At 50.8% G+C, this 26,554-nt stretch overlaps 11 protein-coding genes across 11 annotated transcripts; 5 read left to right on the forward strand and 6 right to left on the reverse strand.

Annotated features, from left to right (window-relative positions):
- Positions 1–1,936: 1,936 nt before the first annotated feature.
- On the forward strand, positions 1,937–4,319 carry LAESUDRAFT_686208 (cytochrome P450). Its single transcript, XM_040905919.1, has 10 exons — positions 1,937–2,190; positions 2,258–2,582; positions 2,647–2,795; positions 2,846–2,961; positions 3,014–3,145; positions 3,199–3,388; positions 3,447–3,528; positions 3,579–3,715; positions 3,765–3,897; positions 3,946–4,319. Exons 1-10 carry the CDS (start codon positions 2,007–2,009, stop codon positions 4,016–4,018), a joined length of 1,521 nt encoding a protein of 506 aa, XP_040759517.1. The 5' UTR covers positions 1,937–2,006; the 3' UTR covers positions 4,019–4,319.
- Positions 4,320–5,800: 1,481 nt separating this feature from the next.
- Positions 5,801–7,766, reverse strand: LAESUDRAFT_450333 (uncharacterized protein). The gene is made up of 15 exons (XM_040902510.1): positions 7,543–7,766; positions 7,478–7,490; positions 7,372–7,426; positions 7,266–7,316; positions 6,977–7,206; positions 6,876–6,920; positions 6,773–6,826; positions 6,661–6,720; positions 6,515–6,602; positions 6,414–6,457; positions 6,340–6,362; positions 6,267–6,287; positions 6,030–6,219; positions 5,911–5,974; positions 5,801–5,854 (listed from the first exon to the last, which is right to left on the reverse strand). Exons 1-15 carry the CDS (start codon positions 7,569–7,571, stop codon positions 5,832–5,834), a joined length of 990 nt encoding a protein of 329 aa, XP_040759518.1. The 5' UTR covers positions 7,572–7,766; the 3' UTR covers positions 5,801–5,831.
- Positions 7,767–7,948: 182 nt separating this feature from the next.
- Positions 7,949–8,564, reverse strand: LAESUDRAFT_450392 (uncharacterized protein). The gene is made up of 2 exons (XM_040902511.1): positions 8,206–8,564; positions 7,949–8,150 (listed from the first exon to the last, which is right to left on the reverse strand). Exons 1-2 carry the CDS (start codon positions 8,379–8,381, stop codon positions 8,018–8,020), a joined length of 309 nt encoding a protein of 102 aa, XP_040759519.1. The 5' UTR covers positions 8,382–8,564; the 3' UTR covers positions 7,949–8,017.
- Positions 8,565–8,744: 180 nt separating this feature from the next.
- Positions 8,745–9,329, forward strand: LAESUDRAFT_663212 (uncharacterized protein; the record flags this gene model as incomplete). The annotated part of the gene is made up of 2 exons (XM_040905044.1): positions 8,745–9,023; positions 9,087–9,329. Coding segments are annotated over 2 exons (522 nt in total), but the record flags the coding sequence as incomplete, so codon positions are not given.
- A 421-nt stretch (positions 9,330–9,750) lies between these two features.
- LAESUDRAFT_450424 (uncharacterized protein) lies at positions 9,751–10,111 on the reverse strand. Its single transcript, XM_040902512.1, has one exon. It carries the CDS (start codon positions 10,017–10,019, stop codon positions 9,825–9,827), a length of 195 nt encoding a protein of 64 aa, XP_040759521.1. The 5' UTR covers positions 10,020–10,111; the 3' UTR covers positions 9,751–9,824.
- Positions 10,112–11,118: 1,007 nt separating this feature from the next.
- Positions 11,119–13,403, reverse strand: LAESUDRAFT_686214 (cytochrome P450). Its single transcript, XM_040905920.1, has 11 exons — positions 13,191–13,403; positions 13,059–13,139; positions 12,687–13,008; positions 12,497–12,636; positions 12,329–12,444; positions 12,158–12,272; positions 12,086–12,099; positions 11,763–12,031; positions 11,592–11,711; positions 11,394–11,537; positions 11,119–11,341 (listed from the first exon to the last, which is right to left on the reverse strand). Exons 1-11 carry the CDS (start codon positions 13,276–13,278, stop codon positions 11,287–11,289), a joined length of 1,464 nt encoding a protein of 487 aa, XP_040759522.1. The 5' UTR covers positions 13,279–13,403; the 3' UTR covers positions 11,119–11,286.
- A 992-nt stretch (positions 13,404–14,395) lies between these two features.
- Positions 14,396–15,213, forward strand: LAESUDRAFT_450510 (uncharacterized protein). The gene is made up of 5 exons (XM_040902514.1): positions 14,396–14,587; positions 14,636–14,724; positions 14,784–14,847; positions 14,913–15,145; positions 15,205–15,213. The coding sequence occupies exons 1-4, from the start codon at positions 14,534–14,536 to the stop codon at positions 15,051–15,053; spliced, it is 348 nt and encodes a 115-aa protein (XP_040759523.1). The 5' UTR covers positions 14,396–14,533; the 3' UTR covers positions 15,054–15,145; positions 15,205–15,213.
- On the forward strand, positions 14,990–19,572 carry LAESUDRAFT_450483 (acetyl-CoA synthetase-like protein). Its single transcript, XM_040902513.1, has 19 exons — positions 14,990–15,145; positions 15,205–15,532; positions 15,611–15,922; positions 15,980–16,140; positions 16,202–16,333; positions 16,390–16,443; positions 16,493–16,575; positions 16,631–16,665; positions 16,717–16,814; positions 16,878–17,036; positions 17,092–17,110; positions 17,168–17,318; positions 17,377–17,434; positions 17,488–17,747; positions 17,806–18,340; positions 18,397–18,430; positions 18,484–18,627; positions 18,683–18,936; positions 18,993–19,572. The coding sequence occupies exons 2-19, from the start codon at positions 15,238–15,240 to the stop codon at positions 19,443–19,445; spliced, it is 3,237 nt and encodes a 1,078-aa protein (XP_040759524.1). The 5' UTR covers positions 14,990–15,145; positions 15,205–15,237; the 3' UTR covers positions 19,446–19,572.
- A 286-nt stretch (positions 19,573–19,858) lies between these two features.
- Positions 19,859–21,439, reverse strand: LAESUDRAFT_795270 (alpha/beta-hydrolase; the record flags this gene model as incomplete). The annotated part of the gene is made up of 7 exons (XM_040913963.1): positions 20,969–21,439; positions 20,786–20,909; positions 20,501–20,732; positions 20,356–20,442; positions 20,168–20,280; positions 20,027–20,117; positions 19,859–19,951 (listed from the first exon to the last, which is right to left on the reverse strand). The coding sequence occupies exons 1-7, from the start codon at positions 21,282–21,284 to the stop codon at positions 19,859–19,861; spliced, it is 1,056 nt and encodes a 351-aa protein (XP_040759525.1). The 5' UTR covers positions 21,285–21,439.
- A 393-nt stretch (positions 21,440–21,832) lies between these two features.
- On the reverse strand, positions 21,833–22,598 carry LAESUDRAFT_717270 (uncharacterized protein; the record flags this gene model as incomplete). Its single annotated transcript, XM_040907313.1, has 4 exons — positions 21,833–22,010; positions 22,069–22,196; positions 22,287–22,421; positions 22,518–22,598. The coding sequence occupies 4 exons, from the start codon at positions 22,596–22,598 to the stop codon at positions 21,833–21,835; spliced, it is 522 nt and encodes a 173-aa protein (XP_040759526.1).
- Positions 22,599–22,938: 340 nt separating this feature from the next.
- On the forward strand, positions 22,939–26,137 carry LAESUDRAFT_450609 (GMC oxidoreductase). Its single transcript, XM_040902516.1, has 22 exons — positions 22,939–23,205; positions 23,265–23,272; positions 23,321–23,420; positions 23,475–23,580; positions 23,640–23,713; positions 23,764–23,833; positions 23,887–23,960; positions 24,013–24,071; positions 24,123–24,161; positions 24,218–24,229; positions 24,286–24,354; positions 24,409–24,584; positions 24,639–24,781; positions 24,831–24,909; positions 24,960–25,186; positions 25,238–25,302; positions 25,365–25,557; positions 25,621–25,653; positions 25,706–25,770; positions 25,820–25,892; positions 25,946–25,972; positions 26,028–26,137. The coding sequence occupies exons 1-22, from the start codon at positions 23,142–23,144 to the stop codon at positions 26,060–26,062; spliced, it is 1,791 nt and encodes a 596-aa protein (XP_040759527.1). The 5' UTR covers positions 22,939–23,141; the 3' UTR covers positions 26,063–26,137.
- The last annotated feature ends 417 nt before the right edge of the window (positions 26,138–26,554 follow it).

Genomic DNA, 26,554 nt, shown 5'->3' on the forward strand with positions numbered 1-26,554 from the left:
GACCCTGTCAGGCATTGCGCAATGTCTCTACCGACTACGGAGTGCCGTTGCTTCCTCAACATGGTCTTTCACGCCTGCATCTCCTACCTGGCAATCTGGCAACAAAGCATAATCTTGGTGTTTCGGACCATGACATGGACATATACATCGGCTGGACGTGACCTGTCGATGTATGAGCACTCGCCGTGCGTTCCTATCGACCAGTGCTGTCAACGATCATATGGAGGGCATGCCGCTCGATGTCTGCGCTGATGAGAGGAGACATCGTGCGTCATGAGCTGCCATTGTACGCCCATCTGATACTTGTTAGCGCCCGATATGCGTGAGTTCGGGAGGTTATTGATAGGGGTCTGGTGAGCTCTGGGTTCAACAAGCTTCACGCATGGTTTGCATAACTCGGTGCTCTGCTACAAGCGAAAAGATAAAGATTCCAACTTGACCCATCATCGCCGAGGCTTCTGGGCACGGGGCTTCTGGAGCTCTCAGCCTCTTGTCCCATCTGAATCGCTTTGGAGGCATCATGCAGCAGGGGAAGAGGATACAAGGTTGGCTCCATCTACTCTGTGCATCGCACTGTGGCTCGTTCTATGCCATTATGGCTGCTCTTTGGTGTGCTTGCTGCATATGGTACTGGATTCAATTGTCCTGCACTGCTGGTCGACACTGTGGCGCCTCTGGTCTTGAAGATAGTCTTTAACTAGCTGTCATAATTGCGATGCAGACGTCGTTTATGGATGCGTCGAAAACTCGCACAACCCGATCATTGGCGAGTCGCGACGCGCGAGACTTATACCTGGGGCTCCTCGGTATGACAGAGCCTTGCGTATTTGCGTAATCGCGTACAGTGACTGTCCACAAAATCCACGCCGGATTGTTTGTCTGCTCATTTAGTGGTAAAGTCCAGTTTGAAAGATCAGCATCGTGCTGGGCTCTCGCGTTCGTTGGTATTCCTGCTGACAGTATCTGAATTTGTGAGCCCTTGCATCACGCGCCTTTTGTATCAATCTTATTATGTTCAAAACGGCTGGTTAATGCGGTGCTATTGCATCAGCCACATTCTTATTTACGGATTGCTGACTGCTGTGGACATGTGCGATCTTTACAGGAAGCTGTATGCTCGCACGACTGCGGAGACATCGCGCTGGAATCATCGTTAGTGGATGACTCGACCAGGCAGGATCTCAATGGGATTACGATGATCTTCCAGACATCTGGAACTCGCGATCTTTCTCCCCAATGTATGCTCATCGTCTAGTGTTGCCTTCAAGGTGCTGATGGGAACATTGCCTATGAGTGCTGGCACTGCTCAGCTTTCAAACTTGGTGACGCCTGCGGATGTGATCTCTTGGGTTTTGACTGGCTGATCCTGTGTAACGCTAATAACATGTTCGCCATTGGCAGTCCGGTGCGATATCTGTCACCGCGCGTGCAAGCACGTTCATAGAAGCTCCAGTGAATCACTGCTCTCTCCCTCCACGGATTGGAATGAGAACGAACGTGACACGACGTACAGCGGTCGTGGTGAAGAACAGCCCCGTGCGTTTCTCAGCTTTATCGCCAACGACACCCATTCCTTTTGGACATAACCGAGAGGTGATAGCAATTCGCTTACACGTACATTAATTTTCTTCCCATTCGAGGAAATGGAAACCCATTTTCACCGGTCTCGGCGAACGAAAGATTGAGTTTGAGAAGTAAAACCTGGCATCGTTTCCCGACCACGACATGCGCACCGAAGCATCTTATGAGACTGCGATCAACGGGTTTAGCTCAGCTCCGTCATCTCTAAATCTGATTTCTACGCGTACAGAAAATGTTTTGATCACAATCCCGAGACGACCAGATGATCATGCACCAGTACTCTTGTGCATGGGATCCAGGCACCCATCAGCCATCTTGGTAGTAAGGTAGCGGCGTCTAAGTGGCCGTATCACTACATAGACGCTCTTCTCAACATCGTAGTTTTCCCTCACCGTATTGTTTCTCGAACTCTAGTCTGTGCCATCATGCTTGACACATTGCTGGTCTGCTCCGCAGCTTTCGCTATACTGGCAATAGCCACATATAGGAGCTTGGTTTCCCGTCTTCCTCTTCCTCCAGGTCCGAAGGCTAGATTCATTTCCGGGAATGTCCATCAGCTCCCTGCCAGCCACCCCTGGCTGAGGTATACTGAGTGGTCAAAGCAGCATGGTATGAGATGAATCATCGTATTTCTATTGCCGGAATGTCATCGCTTCATTCTTTCATTGTCATGCAGGCCCGTCGGTTTACTTCCGCGTGTTCACTCGCAGGGTTCTCGTTTTGAACTCCCTGAAAGCAGCCACAGATCTTCTTGAATCCCGATCTACCATTTACTCAGATCGCCCGATATTATGGATGTACACAGAGCTCATAAACAGGAAGCTAGCTGTCTTCAACATTTCGTCGAAGAACCCGCGGTTCAAGAGGTATCGCAGAATTCTACATAGCAGTCTGAACCCTCGCGCCGCACAGAGCTTCAGAGCACTCCAGGTGAAAGAAACTCACACGCTCTTGCGAGGCCTGGCGGCTTCGCCTCAGGATTTTATGTATCATATAAGAAGGTGAGAGCGCCACACCTCTTGAGAAGGGTATCGTGTAATATAACACGTTCCTTGAACTGTGTAGGAATGCGGGTGCAGTGATGCTCAAATATACGTATGGATGGACAGTGAAGAGCAACGACGACCCCTTGCTTAAGATTCTCGAGGACTCCATCGAGCTCCAGACGGTTGTCACTAAGCCAGGCCGTTGGCTCGTCGATACATTCCCGATACGTATGCATATCATGAATTTTATCTGGCTCTGTAGCTCATGATCGATCTAGTTCGCTTCGTACCAGCGTGGTTGCCGTTCGCCAATTTCAAACGCATGGCGGCTGAGTACCGCAGAGAGTTCTCCAGAGTGGATGACATCCCTCATGAATGGGCCAAGCAGCAAATTGTCAGCATTCTCAGACCTCCCGTCCGCATGGATTACTGATTTGACATGGTAGGATATGGGGATACATGTCGATTCATTCGCATCTCGTCATTTGCGCACTGCTAGTGGCATGACGGTGGATGCGGAGGAGGAGGACATCATCAAGTGGTGCAGCGTCGCGCTTTTTGCAGGAGGAAGTGATACGGTGAGTGCTGGCCGCCCAACCTCGACCGCACTGAGGATACATAAATCGGATAGGTCGTTGGTGTGGTGAAAGCCTTCATTCTAGCCATGAGCCTCTATCCTCAGTACCAAAAGCGCGCTCAGCTTGAAATCGCCGAAGTGATAGGTTCGCAAAAATTGCCGACTTTTGATGACCAGCCGCGTCTGCCGTATGTGATGGCCATCTTTAAAGAGGTCCTGCGATGGGCCCCGGTGGCACCACTGGGTATGGCTAATATGCCGACGATACTATTCTATCTGAATACATGAGATATGCAATTTAGGTCTGCCACATTCAGTCACGCAAGATGATATTTACGAGGATTACTTGATCCCGAAGGGCACTACTGTGATAGCGAACATATGGTGAACGCTGTGTGTCTTCCCCTCTTTCGGCTGCTGAGACTCTTTGATAGGGGGATCTCTCACGATCCTGATAACTACCCGGAGCCGTCAGTATTTAATCCCGAAAGATTTTTGCCGCACGATGGAGGCGATTCTGGACTAGACCCTCGCAAGTTCGTTTTCGGTTTCGGGCGACGTGTCTGTCCGGGTATATTCTCTTCTACGTTCAGCTGACAGTGATACTGATCGGTCTACAGGTTCACATTTTGCAGAGGTGTCAGTCTTCTTGGTCATCTCGAACATACTGGCCATGTTCAACATCGACAAAGCCGTCGATGAGAAAGGAGAAGTGATTGATCCTAGTGTTGAGTTCACCAGTGCTGTCACTAGGTGCGCAGCCAAGATATGTTCACAGCACGCACACTAATGCACATTCAGCCATGTCAAGCCATTCGACTGTCGCATCACCGTATGCAACCCAGAGCTTCTCGCTGCCTTGGAGGCAGATTAACAACTTCCCGCTTAAATCATTCCTGTTGTTTCTGCTTCCTGTGCTAGTTTTGTCTCAGGCTTCAAGCTACGTGTGGTAACATCGCAAGCGCGGTAACTACCTCTGGCTTTCAATTGACCATTCAACTTCATCTCCGCTGATTCTGAGTTCAGTCATGATATTTGCCATTCAAGGTTCCCAAAAGATGTCTTTGATATCATTCGACAGGCCTTGTCAGAGTCTTGGACTCTAGAGCGGCAGATTTCTCTCAATACACATCTGTACCGGTCTCAACGCAGTTGCAGCTCTGCTTACAGCATGCATATCTGATGAATCTCAAAGTGTCTGCTGCTTGAGGGGATACATAGCACCGGTAAAGTACGACTGTGTTGCCGTGCTGCTAATCGGCGTACGATCATGAGGCAAGGCATCTTGTGCACATCATCACGACTCATGGCCCTGGTCAACACAGAGCACACAGCGAGGAAGAGATTTCGTTTATACTTTTGCCATCGTCACAGGACGCAACATCAATGGTTAGGTTCACCGAGACGCGGCTAGTGTTCGCGATGTTTCACAATTAGAGTGCCACCTTAACGAAAAAAAAGGCAGATTTAATCAGTTAACGTTCAGAACTCTGCTGTGTGCACACGATGTATATATTCGCATGCGCTTTCACAGTGACCGGCTAAACCGTGTGCAGGTAATCAGAGTCACCGATGCATCTAACCAGCCCGCGTTCATGGGAGCAATCACGATTAGATGCCCTGTCTACTTCAAAGACGCTTGCGCACCTTGGCTACAGTAAGCCTGATCGTCGAGGTGACGATATGCGCGCTATCAATCTGCGGCTACAATATCATGTACCGGGGTAAGTGAGGTCGGACTTGAGATCAGGAGCACACCAACATGCAAAACAGCACGGTCAAAGATAAGCGTATCACCGGATGAGGTGAGAGGTTGCGAACTGAATGCAGCCACAACTTCTTGTAGAGCCGTCTTCTCAGTTCTGACCAGCCATAGGTGGGAACGTGCAACGCTGTGATCAACATCGCGCAGCCGATTCGCACTATGTATGTGACGTTGGCTATTGCTAAATGTGAAGTTTGAACACTGTGAGCGATGCACTGTCTAAGGAGGCATAGACGTACATTTTCGAGTGTTTCTCGCCCGGACCTTTCCCTCGAGTTCAACTTCCTGGATCACAAAGATACAAACGAAGGCCCGAAGACGGCTACAAACGTTAACGAGGGAACAGGGTCAGCAGCATGGGCGAGCCTTCGCGCGCCATGCGTGATTGGTTGTCCAGACCTTAAGCTGCAAGCGCTGGCAATCAATTACATCCTGACACAGGCGAGCTCATGAATAGTAGCGGATAGCAACGATACTACCTTACGACAGCTCGATATCCTGGAACAAAGTCAAATTGACAATCGCTCAAGAATTCTGAGAATTAGCACATAGGTAATTGCTCACTACTAAGGCAAGCGTGTTCTCAGTGAAATCTAGCAATATCGTAGCATCCCGAGAGACGAAGCGGCCATAATATCTATAGGAGTTGCTCATGGGATCATAAAACCTGTTCCATAGCGCAATATCTGCACCTGCGACATGTGCGCCGGTGGAGCCATTCGAGCAATTGCGACCAGGATGACAGTGTCGGTCAAGTGTACGGATGGCAGCTGTAGGAATGTGCAATTCATAAAATTCATAGCTGATAGTGCGTACATGGAGGTTGAACTCCATTTCACCGACCAATCGCGATATCGATAGCCAAGCTCTCAGAGTCCGGAGTTGAATCCGGCTTCCACCATGCTTTCCCGTGAACTGTCAATCAGCATTCCCTAAGGGAATGCGCTGCAAGAAGGAAAAATGAGTAAGCAACACGAACTGTTTACCAGTACAAAACGTACAGTTGACCGGTTCGCCATCATTTTCCGATACTGCGTCCACATTGCGAACCATGATGCCGCCCCTCTTGAATTAAATCCCCGTTAATCGAATGCTTATCAATCAAGTATTTTCGACTTACTGCAGTGTCCGTATATGTCTCCCGCATCACCTCTATCTTGAAGCCTCTATCGACGCTGCTGTTGTATTCGGATGGCGTAGTATTGAGCAGGGAGGCCTCCGGTCGAATCGTGGATAATGAAATGAGCGTATCGTCGGGACGACGCTGCATGGCTCGATTATTGAAGTTAATCAGCAAGGTATTTGCGTATCTACAGGCGCATCAGCAATTGTCAACGATCATTTAATGAGAGCTCACAGCTTCGATAACACCAGCACCCTGAGAGCGTGAAGATGAGGTGTGAATAAAGAATATATAATGGTGTACATACGGAGCTGTGTGCAGGTAGGTTTGCTGCAAAGCATGAGGGGACTTTCGAAGACAAAAACGACAGGACAAACGTACCGGCTTCGTGGTGAACAGAATCAAATCGATCGTCGCAATTGTAGCTATCAATGATTTGAGTTATCGCATATTCACGATATCTTAGTGCAGAAGTGGAGCACCTGTCAATGACCCGGTCTCAATGACAAGGGTGATCAGACGATTGAGGATCGCGTCCGATGCCTTGAAGCCCTTTTTTGCTCTCGACAGCTGGAAAAAGTATAAAATTATAATGATGACGGTTGATGAACAGGTGCAATGTACGTACGAAAATCGTCATACTAATGGCGATAATAATGTCATCCAGTGCGCTGCCAGCAAGCCACGCCTGAATACGTCAGTCCCTCTGGTGAATGCGCCATTACAAGATGCGAACTTACATCAATGTAGGGAGTGACGGTGTTCTCATCGGAAGTCGACGTCAGAAGCTTCAGCTGTAAAGACATTAATATTGTTAGGGTGGATACTGAAGACATTACTCACCTTCACGCCTCCCACAATCGCGATCGACATTTGGGCAAGGGCGATCTATCGGTAACATGAGATGTAGAATCTCTCGCAAACGCTTGAAAACATTGACATACGATAACAATTGCTCCTACGAGGATTCGGAGTTTCGATATGACCCAAATTCTCCAAGCAAAGAAGCATTGAACCGCAGCAGACATGACGCCACACATTACGGGGACGCTGAACCATCCGTTGTGGTATGTTGTTAGTCCCGAGACTTCGCCATAATCGTAGACATAGTAGTCGAAGCCGACCGCAGCGATGAGAGCGGATTGGATGACCTCACAGATAAGCACTCCATAAACTGTATCAAGATCAAAAGATGAGAATTCACATGCGTTCATGAAATTAGACAAAACTTGCCAAAGAGTCTCAACGAGAGGGGGTCCTTTGGGAAGCAGACGTGGTATATGTCTCCGTCCTTCAATGAGCATATAATGATGGTAGAGGTGCTTGACCACCGACTCACAGACTTGCACAAACAACATTCCAAGCAATGCCCAATTAAGGAGCATTCCCAGGAACTACTTTGGCAATCAGTACGAGCGGTGTGAGGAGATGGAAGGAATACCGACCTCTGGGCCCGTGCTGCAACGTCAACATGAGCTGGTACATGCATCTATATCGGCTAAGAACGTACAGCAGTCTGACCTCCAAGCTCGCTGTCATTCTGTCCAGCAGGGGAGGAACTTCTGAGATGGAAGAAAAAGAGAAAGCGCTCCGAGGAGCAAGGAAATTGTTCTTATTGACGCCTTCATCGCCGCCATCGAGTCACGAGTACCCAAAATGACCTACGCCTCTTAGAGCGATGCCACAGCATAAACTGAAATAGGGCTCCGGACGCAGTGCTTCCTCGCCACTTGCTCAGTGAGCTGACACTTGACGTCGGTGTTTGTCTGAACTGTCGTATGACTGCTACAAGCAAGAACTGAAGGCGCCGCGCCTCAACTTCTTTACCATACCACATCAGCTGCAAAAGAAGTCTGACTCCGGGAGCATCAATGTCTTGCATTTCATCGTACTTACTGGCATGCGTAAAACCTTTTACTCCCCGCACAAACCTTGATCTTTTCACACGTAAAGATCAGATCAGAAGAATGCATTCGTATGATCATCTATGCATGACAGGGCTTGTGGAGTCTCAGTTGGCTTCCTGGTGTGCCTGGAGCCAACGAGCACTGTCGAACTGGCGTTTCCTGATCGGAGCATGGGTGTTGGCTGTCAGTCACATCGCTGTGGCGTCTCCATCTGAGTTTGTCCTCAGTACTCCTATTCCCACACAGTGACAACCAATTGGACGTACAAGGAGGGAAACATGCGCTCCTGATGCTTTTTGAACGTTACTTGGCTCACCCAAGTCGCGGAGCTGTCATGGCGTGCAGAGAGCGCTGAACATCTCTCACCGTTAGAGGCCAACGCGCCAAAAAAGTAGACATCATGTCCGACCATACCCCGACTGAAACCTGTGATCAACAACATACTATGACGATCGCCGCGGAACCTTGCAAACCCTGCAGATCACGATTGTAGCAAAGTAAGAATCGACAGATTGATTCCCCAGCAGGCTGAGAAAGGTCAGCAGAAATATCTGCTGAGAAACTCGTAGGTCTCAGGGAGATAACGAGCGACAGTGATAGCCATGTGAGCTGACATCGGGTCAGCCGCTGTGATCAAGTGAGAAGTGTATCCGTGGGAACGCTGAGTTTGAACGTATCGCAAACCACGGCCACAACGCGACCACTCGAGGACGCGCCTCAGGCTGTCAAGCGTGTCTTTCTGCATAATCTTCGTGTCGCTCGACGCTAGCACGTTCGTTCACGCATTCATACTGTCAAAATCCTGTTGAAAGTAGTGAATTCTTCTCCCGGCGACCCTCAAATCAATGCTGAATGGCTTGCTGAGCTGTTCTCTCAAAAGTGCGGGATCTCCCAACCTCGAGAATTCCAGATCAAAAATGGACTAGGCATCATCGAAATCGAAAGGCACGAAGCCTTTCTAGTTATTCCTCCAGGTCAGGGCAAGACGACAGTGTTCTGGGCCCCTCTACTTGCAGCTCGAGCACTCGGCGAGCGGGGCGTCGCGCTATACATTGTCCCTACCGAGCTACTTTCTACACAGCAGGTACGATATCTCTGCTGGATTCACACACAGAAATAAAGAACAATACGTGACTTGATTTACTAGAGCGAGAGTGCCCGTCGAGTTGGGCTGCGCGATCGCGCTGAACGAGGATACGTCCGCGACGCGTACTGCGACAAGCGCGATCTTTTCGACGAGCTGCAGAACGGCAAATACATCCGCATCACTTTACTGAGTCCTCAAATGCTTGCTGGGGAACGCATGATGAAGCTCTTGCGGATATCTGGCTTCAAAGACCTCATCCGCTGGTTCATGATTGATAAGACTCCATATCATGGTCACAGGTGAATATAAATGAACGAAAGCTACAGAGATGCCGCTCATCGACGATCACAAAGTCGAACTTTTTATCGGCGACGTAACCGACATCAGCGAGCTTGGTACTCATGGTTGGGGGAATGTGTACAGGTCGCCCGTGGATGACGAGTTTGAAGACCACGACATGTGAACGCCGAAGAACCAAAGACAGTGATGGAAGAACCAGGGAGCATGATCGGAAGATTTACTTCAGGAGAGCTTGCACTCCTCGGGATAGGTCATCAGGGGACCTTTGCTTTTTCCTAGCCCACTCGATCCCATTCGGACGGCGAAGTGGACACTCTGGAGAGGTCCTGGGTCATAGATGTCCTCGTTAACCTTCTAGCTCCGATGATGCAGTCCAGATGTGCTGAAAGGCCCGTGTCATGTTCGCGTGTGGCGGAACGAATTTTGCGACGTTGGCTGAACGAATCTCGGAGCGTCTGAGTAATGAGAATGTCTTGCAGAATGCTATTGGGGTCACGGTCAGCTTGAACTGAGGTCCCGGTATGGGTTTGCAGAGGCGATTGATATCCGTGTTAACCAGAACACTAGGTTAACAACTAAAAGCACGAAGAAGCATCCGTCAATTGTGACAAAATATACAATGCAGAAGCAACTCTTGGCCATCGGTGATACTAACCAGCCGTGTCCTATCACGGTACTACATGATGCCACCATGGTGCTTTGGTCAGGATAACGGCATGTCGCAGCTGTCAATGGTAGCGCTAATACAAACCCGCCTTTCTGGCACCATAGTACGTTGATTAAGCCCTACAGCTGCAACCCTGTGTCACTTGATTTACTTTGTAGGCTAAGAGAGTACAGGTAACATAGTATGCCTGAGGTGCCAAGAGAGTACAAATCTTAACACGACATACTGCAGTGAGGCTATGGTGATACCTGCCCGGCGTCTGGCAGCGCTTCATAACGTAAGTTAACGCCGTTCACAACTTTCATTCTCATGTCATTGCAGAACGCGGAAAGTGCGGTCACGGCGTTGTCTGCTGGCAGCACAGCGGCATAGCAGCTCTGCGGTGATTATTTCACAAAAGTATATGACATGAAGAGAGTTTATAGGAACTCCGAGCAGTGTGTTCGATTGTCTGCTGTTCGGGTCATTCGAGTGTGCAGCCGCAGTAGCTATGTCTTGAAGCTTGAAGTAAAACGTGAGGCAATGTCACATCGTTCCACGTTGCGTCTCATATTATTTCGGGGCTCAATTTGGTCGTGTTTACCGTGGCTTCCGGTCCAACTCTGGAGCTTCCGTTCCATCGCTATATGTTTCATGTCTGCCAGAACGTGCAGCCGCGTCTATGACGATCGTCCCAGAGTATGCAGCTGTACAGGGTAAAGATGCACACCACGGAGATAGAAGATGTCTGAGAGTGTTGGGCATTTATCATTCAATTCACTAGATGATCGTCAGGGACCAGCGCATTGCTCAGCAAGTACCGTACTATTGGCTCCCGGAGAGTGGGGGTGAGATGATTTTGAAGGATTGAACAAGTCTTGGGATGATGGTGGACAGATGGTACCTTCAATGGCTTTCAGCACCTCATGGCGCAAGGCACGAAGTACAGGCTGGGACCGCACGCGCAGGCTTCGTGCATCTTTCCCATTCGCGACAGGTCGTGTGCCATTCCGCATATCAGCTGCTTTATGACCAGTCTTGCAAGAGCTTCATGCGAGGAGCTTCACTTGTACGAACTCTCCCTTATACGATCACCTTCTTGATCTTAAAACTGAGCTCTCTTGGCGTAACGCTTATAGTGATAGTGAGATATTCACATTCAACTACATTGCGAAGGTATATAGAGCATCAAATCCAAGATCAAATTTACATAAATAATTATGATGCTGGGCACTTTCTGGTCGACACATTGGTTCTGTACTTCGCACGTATCCACACTTCCCGTCTTATATAGCTATACAACAAGTGGCATTTCTAGATCGCACTTTCCTTCCGAGGAATAATGCGACAATTGAACGGCTGTGGAGCGCTGCTGGTGTTCAGCCACGAAGCCCAAACAACAAACGAATGCTATCGCATACCTTACGGTGGTCGCCGTAAACGCCAACGGAGGGATTTCTTCGTTCCCATCTGCGTCCAAAGCGGGTTTGATCTGGAACACGGATAGAACCTGACTGACGAAGAGGAAGATTTGAGCGTTCCCAAGATTAGCCCCCGGACAGATCCTGCAAGGAATGTCCTCAGTACGACGTGTCCGTGCCTTGCTATGCCGTCCGTACCTCTTTCCCAGCCCGAATGTGAAGTCGCGAGGGTCCTTGACAGATCCCGAGGGGCACATGAAGCGTTCGGGGTCAAACGTATCCGGATCTGGATATACCTCCGGATCGTGCGCGATCGCCCTAAAAGCTCCTTGAGAGCAAGTCAGACAGCGACAATTCTCATCTGCTTACCAGAGGTTGAACAACACCCAAGAACCACCGGGAATGCGTCGGCCATCGTATATATCGTCTTTGTTGAGGGATCGCGGGAGCAATGGCACGACGGGGCTGAAGCGGTGGCACTCTTTTATCACGGCGTTGATATAGGGCATCGATCGTTGATCGGCCAGGGTGGGTAGCCGAGATGTGCCAATTACTTTGATGATCTCAGCGTATGCTTTCTCTTGAACATCTTGCCGTGTTGTCATATGGAGCAAGAAACGCGCTATCAAGGTATGCATCTGGAGAGGTTGAGCATTATATCTCGAAGGAGGGGGAGCCACAAAGATACGCACAGAAGATGTACTGGCTTCATGTGAGATGTGAGCAATCAGTCGAGGACTCGTTACGATGGCTGGGCCACATACCTACTAGAGTACTCGCGGAAGCGCATTGCAGTGTGGCTTCGTCGAATTCGGACTTTCCACCTGTGATTTCTTGCAATACGTCACCAACGATCCCACCAACGGACATGCCCCGTGACTCAAAGTGGTTCACTCAGCACAACAAAACTCGGCAAGGGATATATGGGAGCTTACCAAGGACGCCCGGACGTTCATGTACGGCTTTATGGTGAATTCGTCGAATTTTTGTCGCGATTGTCGGCTCCAAGACTTGAATCCCATGCCCGGAAGCCACCCTGGAAGAGAGTCCACTGCGAAGGATCAGCTCACGACCAATCAAATAGCATTATTCTGCCGCCTTACAGAACGGGAAACGGTCCAATATCCACCTTCCAGGTGCCAACGATTGAAGGACCCACTCGTCCACATGACCTGCAAGCTGCAGGTGACGGTCGGTGACTTTCAGGCCATACACAAACTGTAAGACGAAAGAGTGCATGTATCTACGGCATGTCAGCGACAACACCGGAAGAGAAGTTTCATGATGTCGAACCTTCTGATATGCTGTTGATACTGCTCTGGAGTTTGCGACAGGTTGTTGATCAGTTCCTTAGTTTCGTCCTCCAGTAAAGGGCCCCAACGGTCTTGAGATACAGTGTTTACGGCACGATATACGATAGCCCGAGCTTTTTTGAATTTCTCCGATCTGGGATCCGCAAACAGGATAAGCTTGTCCAGGCCAGTCAGGCCGACTATAGACCATCCCGGCCGGAATCCATAGAGCGCAGATCGCCTCTTCAGGAGGTCCGAGATAGCCTTGGGCGAATTCACGACGACGATGTGACGTCCATATTCGGAGAAGTGATAAAGCGGTCCTGCAACAACCATTAATTCTCGTGTATGGGTCTTTGCAATTCGTACCTACCGAAAGCTTTCGACAAATTTGCAAACGTCCTCCAAGGATCTGCGCGAAGGGACGCACCCTGATAATTGATACTGTGAGGCCCTATTGGAATTAGTCGTTGATGCTGTATACATCACGGCGAAAGATACTTACTGGGAGTTAGCGGCACCGAACGCACCTTCCTCACGAGCCCGACTATGAGCAGAATAGCAAAGCAGGCCGCAAGATATGCGAAGATCATTTTGCAGTGACAATGTCACTAGGTGTCTCTATAAAGGCCGGATGATGCAGTGCAAAATTGACTACGGCCACGCCGAGCCTTTTATTGCCTGTCGAACTCCATGTGAAAGCCGCCTCAACTGCAAACGTATGCACGACTCTCACCATCATTCCTCTAGTCGGATGCTATATATTGCCAGCAGTGGTTTGGTGAGGATAGCGATACGCCGCCGCCGCATCTGAGATACTATGGTCATTCCGGCTGTCTCAGCCTCACCGCCACGAAGATGCGCTAAAGAGGCTCGAAACGGCATAGTACAGTGATCTCCGTCACAGACATTGACGTTTTCGATCGATATAGCGCGGATTCGTATAATTAATTGCTGCGTCGCACCTCGGAACGGATCTCTTAGTGAGATTGTGCTGTCTGATTCCTCGCGGTGGCTTCGCGGCTTTAGCAAAATGATGATCAGTGTCCCTTGTGTGTTGTGCAATTGGAAGAGAGGGATGATCATTACCAGGTACTGACTCCCATGTTTGGCAGGTTTGGGTATCGAACGTTGTCATTAGACTTCGGAACACACTAGCGTGTCACAGCTCCAAGAGCGCGCTGCCGCGCTGCGCCACGTGCTCCGGCGGCATGTTTCAGATGCTCTCCTCGGCCGCTCTCACGCCACGCTGTGTCTGACCCCTGCCTTTCTGACAACAATGCCCACTCAGTTCATGTTGTGATCACCCATTGTCTCTTTGATGGTTCTGTCGTTCCCCTTCGAGCAAGATTGGGTATGTTCGATCGGCCTCTGACACCAGCACTCGACGACGGATGCTCGCCCTGCTATGATCACGAACACCGATATTGAATGATATAAGGATTTGATAAGGATGAATGCTCCGCGGTTCGTACTCCAATAGAGTGAGTACAGGTTTCATGAAGCATACGATGCTTCTGAGAATCCGAAGCTTACAGCGGCTCCATCACTGTTACAGTCCGCAACATCATACAAATCCCCTTAGCTCTGTGAATCGAAAAGATGTCGGGACTCGGTAGCCGTGCCTAGATAACCTGGCATCACGATGGCAGAGGGCGAATTTGCAACAGGACTTGATCTCAGGTCGTCCGGCGTAGCAATAATCCGATGCATTTTCATCGTGCGGATGGGAACATTTCAAGAGCATGCGGTCGCTGCGGGAACAACAGAGCAACGGAAGCCTATGTCCATGATGTATCATTTTGATGTTCAGGACGACAGCTTGCCCATTAGTGTCAAATTGCCGGGATGCCGTGCAGTCACAATTGTGCCCCTCCAAAAAAAAACTGGCGTAACCGGGAGGTTGGTGCCCATAGTCTCACGTTGTGACAAATTTGAGACAGTTCACAGCTGGACGTGTTACTGTCAGGTATCCTGCTTCTATGCTGTAAAGTTCCGATGAGTCCGTGCGACAGCTTCCCCAAAGTCAGAAACGTCAGGTAGAGAAGTTTTTGACTGATCCGTTAGCTTCGTATCTTTGACATCAGACTCCTTACAGAATCTCTCATGCGGATTCTGACTCATGGAAAGGAGCGAGCCAGCGTCCCGCGCGGCAATCATTGGTATGCGCTGCGCTTGATTCTGATATCACTGGTTGCGTTTCTGATTGATGTATTCATCTCACTAGCTCGACTCAGAACGCCGGGTGAAACAAAACACGTTCGTCACGCCCGGCATGTGGAGCATGCCATTACGCGATATACTCAACATCATTTTTGGATCCGAAATAAGGAAGATCGATGATCTCAGCGCTGCACGCGCCCAGTAAGAGCGAGTTATCGTTCCTTCTTTACCCATGCAACTGGGACGTTACACTGCTGCGTGACAACTCGCTTCTCCTGATAGCTGACCTTGCCCTGAGTAAGCAATACTTACTGCCGTATGCTCATTGTAGCTATATGTAACTCGGACGATCATAGGCATACACAATCCTTCACGAGACGATCCCCACCATGGGACATAAGATTTTTTCCCGCGTTCCACAGACCCAAGCTCGCTCATGCTCCACCTTCTCTGTTCCTCCACTCGATGGGACACTCACTCTTCCGGAACTCTTTGAATGGCAGAGTAAACACTCTCCCAATCATCGTCTTTTCACCTTCTCGCGAGAGGATGGTACTATCGGGAACATATATTGGCCCGAGGCTATTCGCGCCGTGCATACGGGTGCAAGGATCATTCAGGACCGTCTGGGCGCTAAACACGAGTCAAAGGATGCACCTGTAGTTGCCATACTCGCACATTCTGGTGAGACTTCGCTCTCAGTGTATGGATCGAAGCTAACGGTCTACGAAGATGCCATCCCGTACCTCACCACGCAAATAGGCATTTTACGTGCGAACTGCGTGGCCTTCCCGATTTCTCCGCGCAATTCCCCTGCGGCTACCGCCCATCTTCTAGTCACGGCGAAGGTTCAGCATATCCTCGTTGGTCGGGAGCAGGCGATGCTCGATCTCGCGCACAGCGCGCTCAAGATAATGGAATCTCAGCATCCCTCAACCTCTCTGCCGCAGCTTTCCTCCATGCCGCTTTTTGAAGACTTATACCTTCGCGGCGACGACCTCGCTGACCCTGTCGAGAATATAGCATTCAGCACTCCTGATATGAATGCCACTGCAATGATCATACACTCATCAGGTATAGAATCGGTTTATGTTAGTTCGCTCGTCACGGTCTTCTGATATTGTTCACCAGGATCGACTGCCTTTCCGAAACCAATACATGTCACGCATCGTCGCTTTGTTGAACTGAGTTTGATACCATGGTTCGGCGAGCACGACTTGACAGACAAGGTTCTTTCACTACACGCGATGCCGATGTATCACGGAATGGGTACCATGCAAGCCAGTTGGACGGTGCGTATCACGTGATCGATACAGCTTTTCCAAACATTCTAAACATTGCAGCGTCTGTCAGGCCTCCTGCGGGCTGGTCTTGAGCGTGTTCGAGCCAAAGTCGCCCGCTCTCATACCGACCCCTGACTCAGTGTTACTCAATGCCAAAGCTACAAACAGTGATCTCGTGTTCTGTGTTCCGGCGTTCATCGAGGTGCGCTTGATTCTTCGAGTTCTTCTCATTGAGGTGCAAATGATTTGTACTCAAAGGCATGGTCGAGAAGTCCTGAATATGTTACATGGCTTGCCTCGCGTCAGGGAGTGGTGAGCGTCGACCAGCTTGACTAACGACCCAGCGCTCATGTTATGATAGCTATACGGCGGAGGCCCGTTGGATAAACACACTGGAGATTATCTAACGTCAAAAGGCATATCTATTTACATATTATATGGATCGTAAGTGCTGAAGCTGACTCCGACGATACTGTTCGTGATGCATAAATTGTTCTAGAACTGAAGCTGGGGTCATGAGTCCCGTTTTACCTGGTGCGTGATTTCCATTCGATCGATGTGCATTGCCAACTAACCCCTCGGAAGCCCATGTCGAGTATGACTGGGCTTATTTCAGGTTTCCTGATTATATGAAGACGGAGATGGTATCTTACGGCGACAACACTTTTGAACTAGTCGTAATAGTACGTTTTCTGGACCGAAATCATCAGAGCTATCATTGCTAAAGGGAACGCATTGAATTTTAGGCCAGCGAGTTCAACCAGCCATCAGTTTTGAACACGGTTGTCTCCGGCGTCAAAGCGTATGCGACCTCAGATTTACTTTCACCTCATCCGACCAAACCAGGATTCTGGAGGGTCTATGGCCGCACAGATGACCAAATCATGCATAACACGGGTGAGAAGGTAGGACTAAATTGCATGAAGACGGTTGCGATCATACACTGACTACTCTGTGCAGACCAATCCCGGCCCCCTAGGTGATTGCCTCCCTATTCTCTTCGCAGATAGAGTAACTGAAAGGTGTACCTGTACAGAGAGCATACTCTATCAGGACCCGCATGTGCAATCATGCGTGATGTTCGGCCGTGGTCGCTTCCAAGCGGGCGTACTCATAGACGTAAAGCCGCAGTTCAAATTCGATCCATCGGACGAGGTCGCACTTGCTGCCTTCCGAAATGCGATAATGTGAGCTTACCAGGTATCATTTATAGTAAATTGAATGGAAGTGTAACTGCACTTATAGGCCAACGGTAGAAAAAATGAACGAGTACGCGCCGCAGCACTCGCGGATCTTCAAGGAGGCAAGTAGTGCTCTGTTAAACCAATCATAGATCGCTGATAGCATGTATTCTAGATGATTATTGTGTCCAAACCGTCTAAGCCGTTCACGTACACCGCGAAGGGCACTCCGCGCCGTCACGCCGTGATCAAGGATTACGACAACGAAATCGACGAGTCGTATAAGCTCATCGACCAAAGCACGCTGTCAAACATTCCGGCACCGCCTGAGTGGGATATAGTTGACATTACAGATTTCGTCCGTGCAGTCGTTGCAAAGGTCATGACGCACGATGTCGGCGATCACGATGACCTGTTCGAGCACGGCTGTGACAGGTCAGTCGTCTTCATTCTTGGTGGTAGCTGGAAGCCAGACGGCTCATCTCTAGTGCAGCTTGCAGGCAACGTGGATCCGCAATTCTCTCCTACGAGCGGTACGTAACACTGCCGAGCTGGAAACTCGCAAGTCTGCCAAGAACTTTGTCTACGAGCACCCAATGATTGCCAGCCTCGCTGCCTTCATATCGTCCATGGCGACGGGTATCGAAAACGGCAAAGTAATCTCTCAGCAAGCCCGCGTGGATGCTATGAATGCAATGGTCTCTACGTATACAAAGGCATTTCTGACTCACAAGGAAAGTCCGCGCTCAGCAGCCTCGTCCCTGACTGGGGATGTAGTAGTTCTGACAGGAACGACTGGTAATCTCGGCTGTCGAGTCCTCGCTGAGCTGGCATCGGACTCCACGGTTGCCAGGGTTTATGCCTTGAATAGATCATCGAGCAGTGAGCAGACGTTGTCCGAACGACAGAAGCTGGCGATGGCTACGCATGGTCTGGACGCTGGCTTGTTGCAAGGGGGCAAGGTTATCCTGTTAGAGAGTGACGTTGCTTCGACGAACCTCGGTCTTGCTGAAGATGTGTATGAGGAGGTCAGTAGTCTAACTGTTCTCTCCTCATAAGCAAAGCTGATATGTTTATGCGACAGATGCGCCAAAGTGTGACGCACATTATACACAACGGTAGTTCTCATCCAGGTTCCTCGTTGATCATTGATCTCATTTGACGTCCACAGCCTGGCCCGTGGATTTCAACCTATCTCTGGCATCGTTCGAAAGGAGCGTGAAAGGTTTACGCTCTCTCATCGACTTTGCGCTTGGGTCTCCTCGAGCAACTCCCCCGAAGTTGCTGTTCATGAGCTCTATCAGCGTTTTCCGCAGTGCGTAATGCATCAATGCTATATCCGAACGATTCATAGGCTGACCATTTCTTAGACCTTCAGGGCGGTGATGTGCAGACCGAAAGCCAGATCGGACCCACAGTAGCAGCTGGAACCGGTTATTCCGAATCGAAATGGATAGCGGAAGAGATCCTCTGCCGTGCTTCTGCAGCAACCACTCTCACGTCTGTGATCGTTCGTATTGGTCAAATATGCGGTGGTCCCGACGGGGCATGGAACGCCAGAGAGTGGTTCCCTTCTCTCGTAAAGAGTGCTCAGAAGCTAGGCTGTTTCCCCGATGATCAGAGGGTGCGCCATTGATTCTCTACGTCCTCTTGCAAAACAAACTAATGCATAACTCGCAGACGGTGGATTGGATCCCGATCGATATTGCTGCGACAGCAGTGACCCAGTTTCGTGGTGTTTCACGCACATGCTTCGTTCACCTCGTCCACCCCCGTCCCGTGTCTTGGTCATCCATCGCCGCCGTCGTCGCGAACGATCTGTCTGTCAAGCTCGTTTCATACAAGCAGTGGTTGACAGCTCTGGAACAAGCACGTAGTAAAATGTCCGGGGATGACGATGATGAGACGAGGCCCCTTCGCGCCCTCCCCGCGCTGCTACTTCTGCCTTTCTTCCAATCAGTCCTGAAGGCGCCAGGAGCGCATGCCTTGGGCTTCCCCATGCTCGAAACCACTCATGCGATTAGCTCAGCTGCCGTCCTGCGAGATCCCCGTCTGCGGCAGTTGCGCTCGGGCGACGTGAAGAGTTGGTTGGCTTATTGGCACAAGGTTGGGTTGTTGTCGATGCCTGCGTAAAGATTATGTCTGTATGACGCGACCTGTTGTGATAATTTGATGTTGGCGGGATACATCATCGATCAGATTCATTGTGTGGTTAAAATACGCCGTTTCAAGTTTCATGTCCGAGATGCATGTGCTGAACTTCTGCCTTCGCATCGCTTAACGACGTGTGAAACCGGCCTCGGGAGAAACCAACGAATCAATCAAACAAGGGTGTGGATTACTGATTCCGTCTCTTAAGCGTGTCAGAAACTGATACGGGATGTCATACGGCAGTGCAGTTTTAGTGTTGCTTTTCAGATCTGAGGACACGTTATGTCATGAATGTCTAATAGGTTGACAACGCATTCTGATCGCAGCGCAAACGCTATTGACGTTGTGCCGTGTTCGGCCGAAACGGGCAATGCAATGTTATACGCGGCATATGTCTACAAAAAACTCCTCTCTCTCACGTCAAGAGGCCGTCCATCCAATACAGACCAAATGGCATCTGCCAGCTTGTCGGGATGAGTTTGCAAGATCTGTTCTCGCGTACACGCGCGGACACGGAGTGACAGTCAGCAGAGCCGCAAACTGAGCAAAAAAGCGAGACTGACCAGATGCCCCGCACCCTCAACGAACGTAGTAGACGTCTGCAGGCCCTGCGTCCCCGCAGAGAGCACGTGATCTTTGATTCTCCTCGGTCTACTTTCGCTTAGCGTCGAGGCAGAAAGGAAAAGGAAAAGACATATACGTACATGTAGTCGTCGACGTCACCATATATCATATGCACAGGGTTTGTGGCACTAAGGACGGAGAGATAGTTATATCCGCGGACGCGAGCTGCGTTGTCTTGATCGCGATAGCATGCCTAGAGGATCACACGAGCCGGATGTCATAGCGTCAACACGGATCTCATGAGCTACAGTATTGGAGAGTGGCGTACGGCTTCTTGGTCCTTTGTGCACTTCAGGGTAACGCCTTCCGTCTTGTCTGGGTACTCCGCCGTTGGCAAGTCCCGCATGCCATGCGTCTAATCGCATATTGGGCTGTGAATGAGTGACTGGTGCCCTAAATGGCTCAGCACATACCATATAAATCTGAAGCACTCTGGGATTCCAAGCTTTGAAGTTGGCACGAGATCGGAGCCATGCAAACGCCTCCTCGCGAGATGGGAATACGTCGCGCCGCTTTTCTGCCCCTGCGATGAGAGCAGCCTTGAAGTTTTGAGGGAGTTCAAAGTCTCCGGATGGCGTGGTCATGGGCTCTATCAACACGAAAGACTGAATTTTGGGTTTCGGCCAGTAAGTCATGCAGAGCGTCCTGGGAGGGGGGGGAATGAATGACAACGATGGTATGTCACGCTGGAAACTTACAACGCGACTGCTCCCATGGAATGACCTATACCAACGAGCCTCCGTGTGCTGAAGTCAACGTCGATTCCGCTGCCATGCCCAGACAGGAGAATATGGACGGCACGCGCATAGTCCTCTATGCTAACTGCATTCGCAGGAGGTCAGCCGCCACAACTCCTGGCGAAAGAATGGGAGCAGACGTACAGTAATGGTAACCCCACTTCAGTGTGTGCTCATTCAACACTGCAGCATCTCCGTGGTTGGGGCAGTCCATGCTCCACACGTCACGAATCTTCACTCTGTGCATGCCCCTGGCGGACCTCTGGGAGAGTCTGTACAAAGACTCAATCACCGGTTCCCAATGTTCCTTGTGGTGGCCCGCGCCGTGAGCCAAGATGAGTGTGAGCGCATCCGGATCTTCAGAGGAGATGCGCGGCTCCCAGTATCGCTTTACTGCGATACGGAGGGGAAAGTCTGGACGGGCGTCACATACCAGAGCCTGCGAATGGAGGAGTATCATGACTGTGTCGTCTGACCAGGAGCGAACACAGTGCCTGAGTGGTAGGTACGTCGTGCAGCTCTAGAATGAAAGAGGTGATTAAATATATTGGAAACGAGGATCATCGGAATGCAATTGAGCGAACTCGTCAGCACTGCTAAGGGCGGGTTCCCCCTTCGGGATGACTGGTGATCATCGCAGAGTTTTATTGTTGAGAGTAGGTTCTGATGAAACTCATTTGGAAAGACTTGCTGTGGCCGTGCGGAGATTAATAGATGTCATCCGCGTTGGTCGCGTTATGCCGAAACTTTGAGGTTCTGCATTCCGCAACGGCGGCAAGCCCTGTTTGGGCCTCGCGCCTAGACCTTCTAAGCTTCGCACGCAATCCACAGCGGCGTTCATCTGTATGAAGAAATTGCGTATATCTTGGAAGCAGAACTTCCGGTCCATGGATCACGCGTGAGACCAAGAACCTGATAATCAGAGTCGTGCCGTGCCTTGGGAAAGAAGGACATGCTCGGGTTCACTGGGACTGGAACATCCATTTCCGACCCACCTGTGACTGATGATCATTTTGTGAGTTGGGAGGCCTGATTCGTTAAGGGACTAAGCAGGCGCGAAGAGACTGAGCTGTCGGCGGCAAATGATGTAAGTTTCATGATCAAAACGGATGTGAAAAGGCTGGGCACTTTCTGTGAAGCTGCCGCATCTCGTTGGATAGCTACTTCTACCGATAGGAAGCGTTTACTGGTCGATACTAAGATCATACAGCTAGCTTGAGATTGTGAGTAGCCATGACACGGACATGATTTCTTGGTCGGAGGGGGGTGAGTAGGGGTGCACAAATATGTGGCTGTTGACGGTGAGAGCTACGCGGGAGCACGCGGCACGTACGCGTAGAAACCGCCACTGGCTGGTGACAGATGCATTGCACTGTGTGACTGTGTGACAGTAGTTGACAATGTATTGAACGCTTTGATTCAGCAAAATAATCGAGTGGTGAGATTTTATTTGCGGCGTTACATAATCGCCCGATGTAACCGAGTCAACCAGCTTTACATTGTTGCGCGCGCTCGTAAACTCCGAAGCTTCATACTCGGCGAAATGGCCGCTGCGGAGCTGCCCTTCCTGCGAAAAGTCAGCGCCTTGGATCACACCCTGTATTCTGTGAAGATATGGGGAATGGAACTTGTTGGAGAGCGGCAAAGTAGAGCGCTGATGCGGGGCAGATCTCATAGCCTCAGCGCGGCTCACCTTTGGCGAGGTACTTCGCAGATGCTTCTTCGCATCTTTGGCCATTGCAGTGTTCTCGCGGATACGACGCGAATCGGACATCAATCAATGATACGGACACCTCGGGCGTCTCCACGTCTCCACTTCAGGGTGCAATTGAGCTGGTCAGATTATGATCGCAGAATTTCTGACTTTCTCCTGACATCGTGGCAGTTGTTCCATTCCTGGGCGCGGATGATCAAGGTCCTGATCCGTTCAACATAAGTTTCAAATTCTGGCGGCCTTCCTTCCGCCATACGCGGGCATGACAGAAACCTTTCAGCGTGTCTGGACTGGACCACTTGGAGGCCGGACGCCAACGAGAACATCTGTCAACCAGGGCCTCTCCAGAGTGTTCACTTCGGCGGTAGAATGGGATCGAGCGGGCCAGGACTGAGCAGCGATACCCACGGCGGACTCTGCGCAAGGTTTTCCAAGTGCCGCTCTCTGATGATCTGCCGCGAGGAGTACGAGTTCTCCTGGTGATGTATCGATGATTTAGCTCGCGCTTCCTAGTTCTTCCATCATGGTCTGGTTCTTCGGCGTTCACCTCGCGTTGCCTTATAACTCATCATCCACGGGGGATCTGCACACATTCTTGCAGCCATGAGTACCAAGCTTGCTAGCAGTGCTGATGTCGCCGATAAGAAGTTCGACTTTGTGATCATTGGTGAGCGGCATCTGTTCTTTCTTCTTGCAGTTCTATTCACCTACGGCTGCGACATGAAGGCGGCGGAGTGAGTGTTCTCCAGAGTTAAGCTGACCTTGCACTCACTGTGACACAGACCGCTGGTCTCGCACTCGCCAATAAACTGAGCGAGAACAAGAATGTGACGGTCGCAGTTTTGGAAGCCGGCAAGGCACACCTCAATGATCCGCTCATCCGTATGTTCGCTAGCTATGCATGTCATCTCCACGTCTGACCCAGCACACATACAGTCAATGTCAACTTGTGGCCGTTCCAGATGGTGCAGGAAGAATACAACTGGATGTTCACGACTGTTCCGCAAAGCAAGGCCGCGAACGGGCAGATTCTGTGGAGCCGGTGCGTGACGTCGGGCTGATCCCGCTCTGGAGGGACGATCACTGATGGACAGCCTCAAGTGGCAAGGGATTGGGTGGATCGACGACCATGAATCTCCTGATGTGGACGAGGCCGCATCGCGAGGACATTGAGAGTTCGTATCAGCCTCTGGATACGGTACGTCTACTGATGAGATGCCTGCAGCGATCGGAAGGCTGGGGAACCCCGGGTGGAGCTGGAACCGGTTCTACGAATATTCAAAGAAGACGGAGAGGTGAGTTCTCCGTGTGAGGTCGGTGAGTAGCACTGATGAAGAGCTGGGAACAGGTACGTTCCCACGGAGCCGGTCGAACCTGTTCCTTTCAAAGGCGTGTACAAGCCGCAGTCTGTGGGCCACAATGGTGAGACGATCGGCTGCCAAGGGCAAATCAGATGCTCACATCGTCATCGAAGGTCCCATTCCGATCTCGTTCGCACCTACTAGCTCGAACGCGGAGCTTCCCTTCCAGAAGGTCCGTCTTCTATTTGAGTCCGTGAAGCTACCTCTCACATAGCGGCTACAGAGCATGCAGAAATCTGGATTCGACGTGCCTAGCGACACGGTATGTCGACGTTATATCGACCCACGTAGCTAACATCGGTCATATGCCTATTTCAGTTTAGTGGAGAGGTGTGTGTACTCGACGTTGTGGACCTATGTTGCATGACTGACGCAGTCCTGTCCAGATCGCTGGGACGTGGAAGGTGCCTTCGATCGTTGATCCCGAGACCGGTCACCGAAGCTATTCCGCGAACGTGAGCAACCTACTAAACATGCGAAGGGCGATGAACTGACGATTCGGTTGACAGGGATACCTGCTTCCGGTCATTGACCGCCCGAACCTCAAAGTGTTGACTGAAGCATATGTCACTCGGGTGATCACCTCTAAGAAGGGCGACAAGGTCGTGGCGGAGAGCGTAGAATTCGACTATGGTGAGAAGATCTACAAGGTCAACGTTGGAAAGGAGGCTATTCTGTCGGCTGGGTGAGTGTCCATCGAGGACACACGTCCTGTAAACTAATGAAGCGTGTTGGTCAGCACTATCAAGTCTCCTCAGATCCTGGAGCTCAGCGGAATCGGTGATCGCAAGGTTTTGGAGAAGCTCGGAGTGGCCGTGCAGAATCATCTGCCGTCCGTCGGAGAGAATGTCGGCGACAAGATCACCGCGCAAGTGATAGTCGGTCCGTGTCAGCCATCCTCATCTTATTGCATTTCTCAATTCCTCTCCAGAGATGACCGCCGAGTCCAACGTGGTCAGCAGCAACCTCCTCGCTGACCCTGCCTTCCACGCGAAGCTGCGCGAGTCACTGTGGGTAACTGCTCTGATGCTCGTGTCTTGGATGCTGACACGTCTCGCAGCCCGGGCCTCAAGGGTGATTTCCCGTTGCTCACGACGGGTGTCACGTTCATGCCTCTCCAGAAGTTCTCCAACCGAGCGGACGAGATCATCGCAGGGTTGCGCTCGCGTATCTCGAAGGCGACGCCTGAGCTGAAGGAGGCGTTGGAGGCACAGCTGCGCCTGCTTGAGAACGACACGGTGCCCGACATCGAAGTGATCACGACACCGTTTATTCTGGAGCCCCCGGGTGAGTTACGGGCTTTCCTGCTGTACACTGTAAAGCTAATCGTTCGTCCAGTCAAGGACAAGGCTTACATCCTGTTCGCGCTCTGCCTCTGTCATCCGTTCTCGCGCGGTTCCATCGTCAGTATCGTTGTGAACTGGACAATGTCCCCCATTCACTAACTCGCTTTTCTCTTCTGTAGCACGCCAAGTCTGTCAACGCGAAGGACTCGCCCGCAATCGACCCACAGTACTTCACGGAGCCAGCCGATCTCGAGATCCTGCTCGATGCGGTCAAGTTCGTGCGCAAGGTGGACGAGGTGCCTCCGTTCAAGGACGTGGTCGCTCGGGAGATCCTTCCGGGACCCAATGTGGTCACCGATGACCAGATGCGCGGTCAGTGTCGTTGCTCCTTTGCACGTTTGGCGCGTTGTCTTACTGCTGTCCCGCCTGTGACAGAGACCATAAAGAAGAACCTCGCGACCATTTGGCGTATGTGTCTTGCTGTTATCGCGTGTGACACTCTATGACATGAGAGGTTTAGATACTAATGGAAGCCTGTCAATGCTTCCCGAGGGCAAGGGCGGCGCTGTCGATTCGAAACTGAAGGTTGGCTTACACAGGTTCCGTGATTTGCTGTTTGCTTATTCCGCTTTAGCTCTATGGTACTACGAACATACGCGTCGTGGACATGTCGGTCTTCCCGTTGCCGATCGGTGCTCATCCTCAGTGTAAGTGCACGCTCAGGGACTCGTTGGTCATTGGCTGACGGTGGTGAATCTAGCGGCCGTATATGCTCTCGCTGAGCAAGGCAAGTGAATTGCGTGCTCATTACTGTGGAGGTATGCTAAGGGGATTTACAACAGCTGGCGATGTCATCAAGGAGGAGTACAAGTTGTAAGCAGTCTGAAGGATCATGTGAAGTCTCTGTCTCTTTCCGCGTGTCACTCGATGTGAATTCAATTTGTACGATATTCGTTACGTGGTTGGTCGCTGTCGAATGTAATCGATATGATGAATGGATTGATCGGTCGGACCGAACTGCATGTATCAAATTCGGCAATTCTGGCGAGCTTGATGAGCATGCGCAGCGGGTATGAAAGCCGAACCAATGCCAAATGTCAACAGGAACCTTCCGCGACCATGTTGCGGCTCCCTGCGAAAGTGGTAGCACGAGCAGTCTAGATTGTGATGCAAAGTCCGAGCATCTGTGGAAGGCGCCATAACGCTTTGCCATTCCCACCTGGAGCCGAATGAGAGGTGCCACGTTAGCGCTCGGTACGCATGAGACGCGAGCCTGGAGCGGTTTGGCCGAACGGCTTGAACGCAGCTGAGATGTCAGGACCCTCGGCTGTCACTGTTGCTTGATGATTGCCCTGAGATCTGCAAGCAT

Source organism: Laetiporus sulphureus (genome assembly GCF_001632365.1).
Source record: "Laetiporus sulphureus 93-53 unplaced genomic scaffold LAESUscaffold_55, whole genome shotgun sequence".
Classification (NCBI taxonomy): domain Eukaryota; kingdom Fungi; phylum Basidiomycota; class Agaricomycetes; order Polyporales; family Laetiporaceae; genus Laetiporus; species Laetiporus sulphureus.

What these genes read in the sequence shown, in the direction of transcription:
- LAESUDRAFT_686208 (XM_040905919.1), top strand. Translation starts at nt 2,007, where the DNA reads ATGCTTGACACATTGCTGGTCTGCTCCGCAGCTTTCGCTATACTGGCA. An exon ending in GGCCCCGGTGGCACCACTGG is followed by an intron (nt 3,389 to 3,446) that starts GTATGGCTAATA and finishes TATGCAATTTAG; the next exon opens with GTCTGCCACATTCAGTCACG. An exon ending in ACTGTGATAGCGAACATATG is followed by an intron (nt 3,529 to 3,578) that starts GTGAACGCTGTG and finishes ACTCTTTGATAG; the next exon opens with GGGGATCTCTCACGATCCTG.
- LAESUDRAFT_450333 (XM_040902510.1), bottom strand. Translation starts at nt 7,571, where the DNA reads ATGACAGCGAGCTTGGAGGTCAGACTGCT. An exon ending in CCTCTCGTTGAGACTCTTTG is followed by an intron (nt 7,207 to 7,265) that starts GCAAGTTTTGTC and finishes ATCTTGATACAG; the next exon opens with TTTATGGAGTGCTTATCTGT. An exon ending in TGAGACCGGGTCATTGACAG is followed by an intron (nt 6,458 to 6,514) that starts GTGCTCCACTTC and finishes AATCATTGATAG; the next exon opens with CTACAATTGCGACGATCGAT.
- LAESUDRAFT_450392 (XM_040902511.1), bottom strand. Translation starts at nt 8,381, where the DNA reads ATGTTGTTGATCACAGGTTTCAGTCGGGGTATGGTCGGACATGATGTC. An exon ending in GAGCGCATGTTTCCCTCCTT is followed by an intron (nt 8,151 to 8,205) that starts GTACGTCCAATT and finishes GGACAAACTCAG; the next exon opens with ATGGAGACGCCACAGCGATG.
- LAESUDRAFT_450424 (XM_040902512.1), bottom strand. Translation starts at nt 10,019, where the DNA reads ATGGTGGCATCATGTAGTACCGTGATAGGACACGGCTGGTTAGTATCA.
- LAESUDRAFT_686214 (XM_040905920.1), bottom strand. Translation starts at nt 13,278, where the DNA reads ATGATCTTCGCATATCTTGCGGCCTGCTTTGCTATTCTGCTCATAGTC. An exon ending in TTCGGTGCCGCTAACTCCCA is followed by an intron (nt 13,140 to 13,190) that starts GTAAGTATCTTT and finishes TAATTCCAATAG; the next exon opens with GGCCTCACAGTATCAATTAT. An exon ending in TGAACGTCCGGGCGTCCTTG is followed by an intron (nt 12,273 to 12,328) that starts GTAAGCTCCCAT and finishes AACCACTTTGAG; the next exon opens with TCACGGGGCATGTCCGTTGG.
- LAESUDRAFT_450510 (XM_040902514.1), top strand. Translation starts at nt 14,534, where the DNA reads ATGCCGTGCAGTCACAATTGTGCCCCTCCAAAAAAAAACTGGCGTAAC. An exon ending in AAAACTGGCGTAACCGGGAG is followed by an intron (nt 14,588 to 14,635) that starts GTTGGTGCCCAT and finishes GACAGTTCACAG; the next exon opens with CTGGACGTGTTACTGTCAGG. An exon ending in CCCAAAGTCAGAAACGTCAG is followed by an intron (nt 14,725 to 14,783) that starts GTAGAGAAGTTT and finishes GACTCCTTACAG; the next exon opens with AATCTCTCATGCGGATTCTG.
- LAESUDRAFT_450483 (XM_040902513.1), top strand. Translation starts at nt 15,238, where the DNA reads ATGGGACATAAGATTTTTTCCCGCGTTCCACAGACCCAAGCTCGCTCA. An exon ending in TGCCATACTCGCACATTCTG is followed by an intron (nt 15,533 to 15,610) that starts GTGAGACTTCGC and finishes CCACGCAAATAG; the next exon opens with GCATTTTACGTGCGAACTGC. An exon ending in ATTTACATATTATATGGATC is followed by an intron (nt 16,576 to 16,630) that starts GTAAGTGCTGAA and finishes AAATTGTTCTAG; the next exon opens with AACTGAAGCTGGGGTCATGA.
- LAESUDRAFT_450609 (XM_040902516.1), top strand. Translation starts at nt 23,142, where the DNA reads ATGAGTACCAAGCTTGCTAGCAGTGCTGATGTCGCCGATAAGAAGTTC. An exon ending in CGGAGCTTCCCTTCCAGAAG is followed by an intron (nt 24,072 to 24,122) that starts GTCCGTCTTCTA and finishes TAGCGGCTACAG; the next exon opens with AGCATGCAGAAATCTGGATT. An exon ending in GATCGGTGCTCATCCTCAGT is followed by an intron (nt 25,893 to 25,945) that starts GTAAGTGCACGC and finishes TGGTGAATCTAG; the next exon opens with CGGCCGTATATGCTCTCGCT.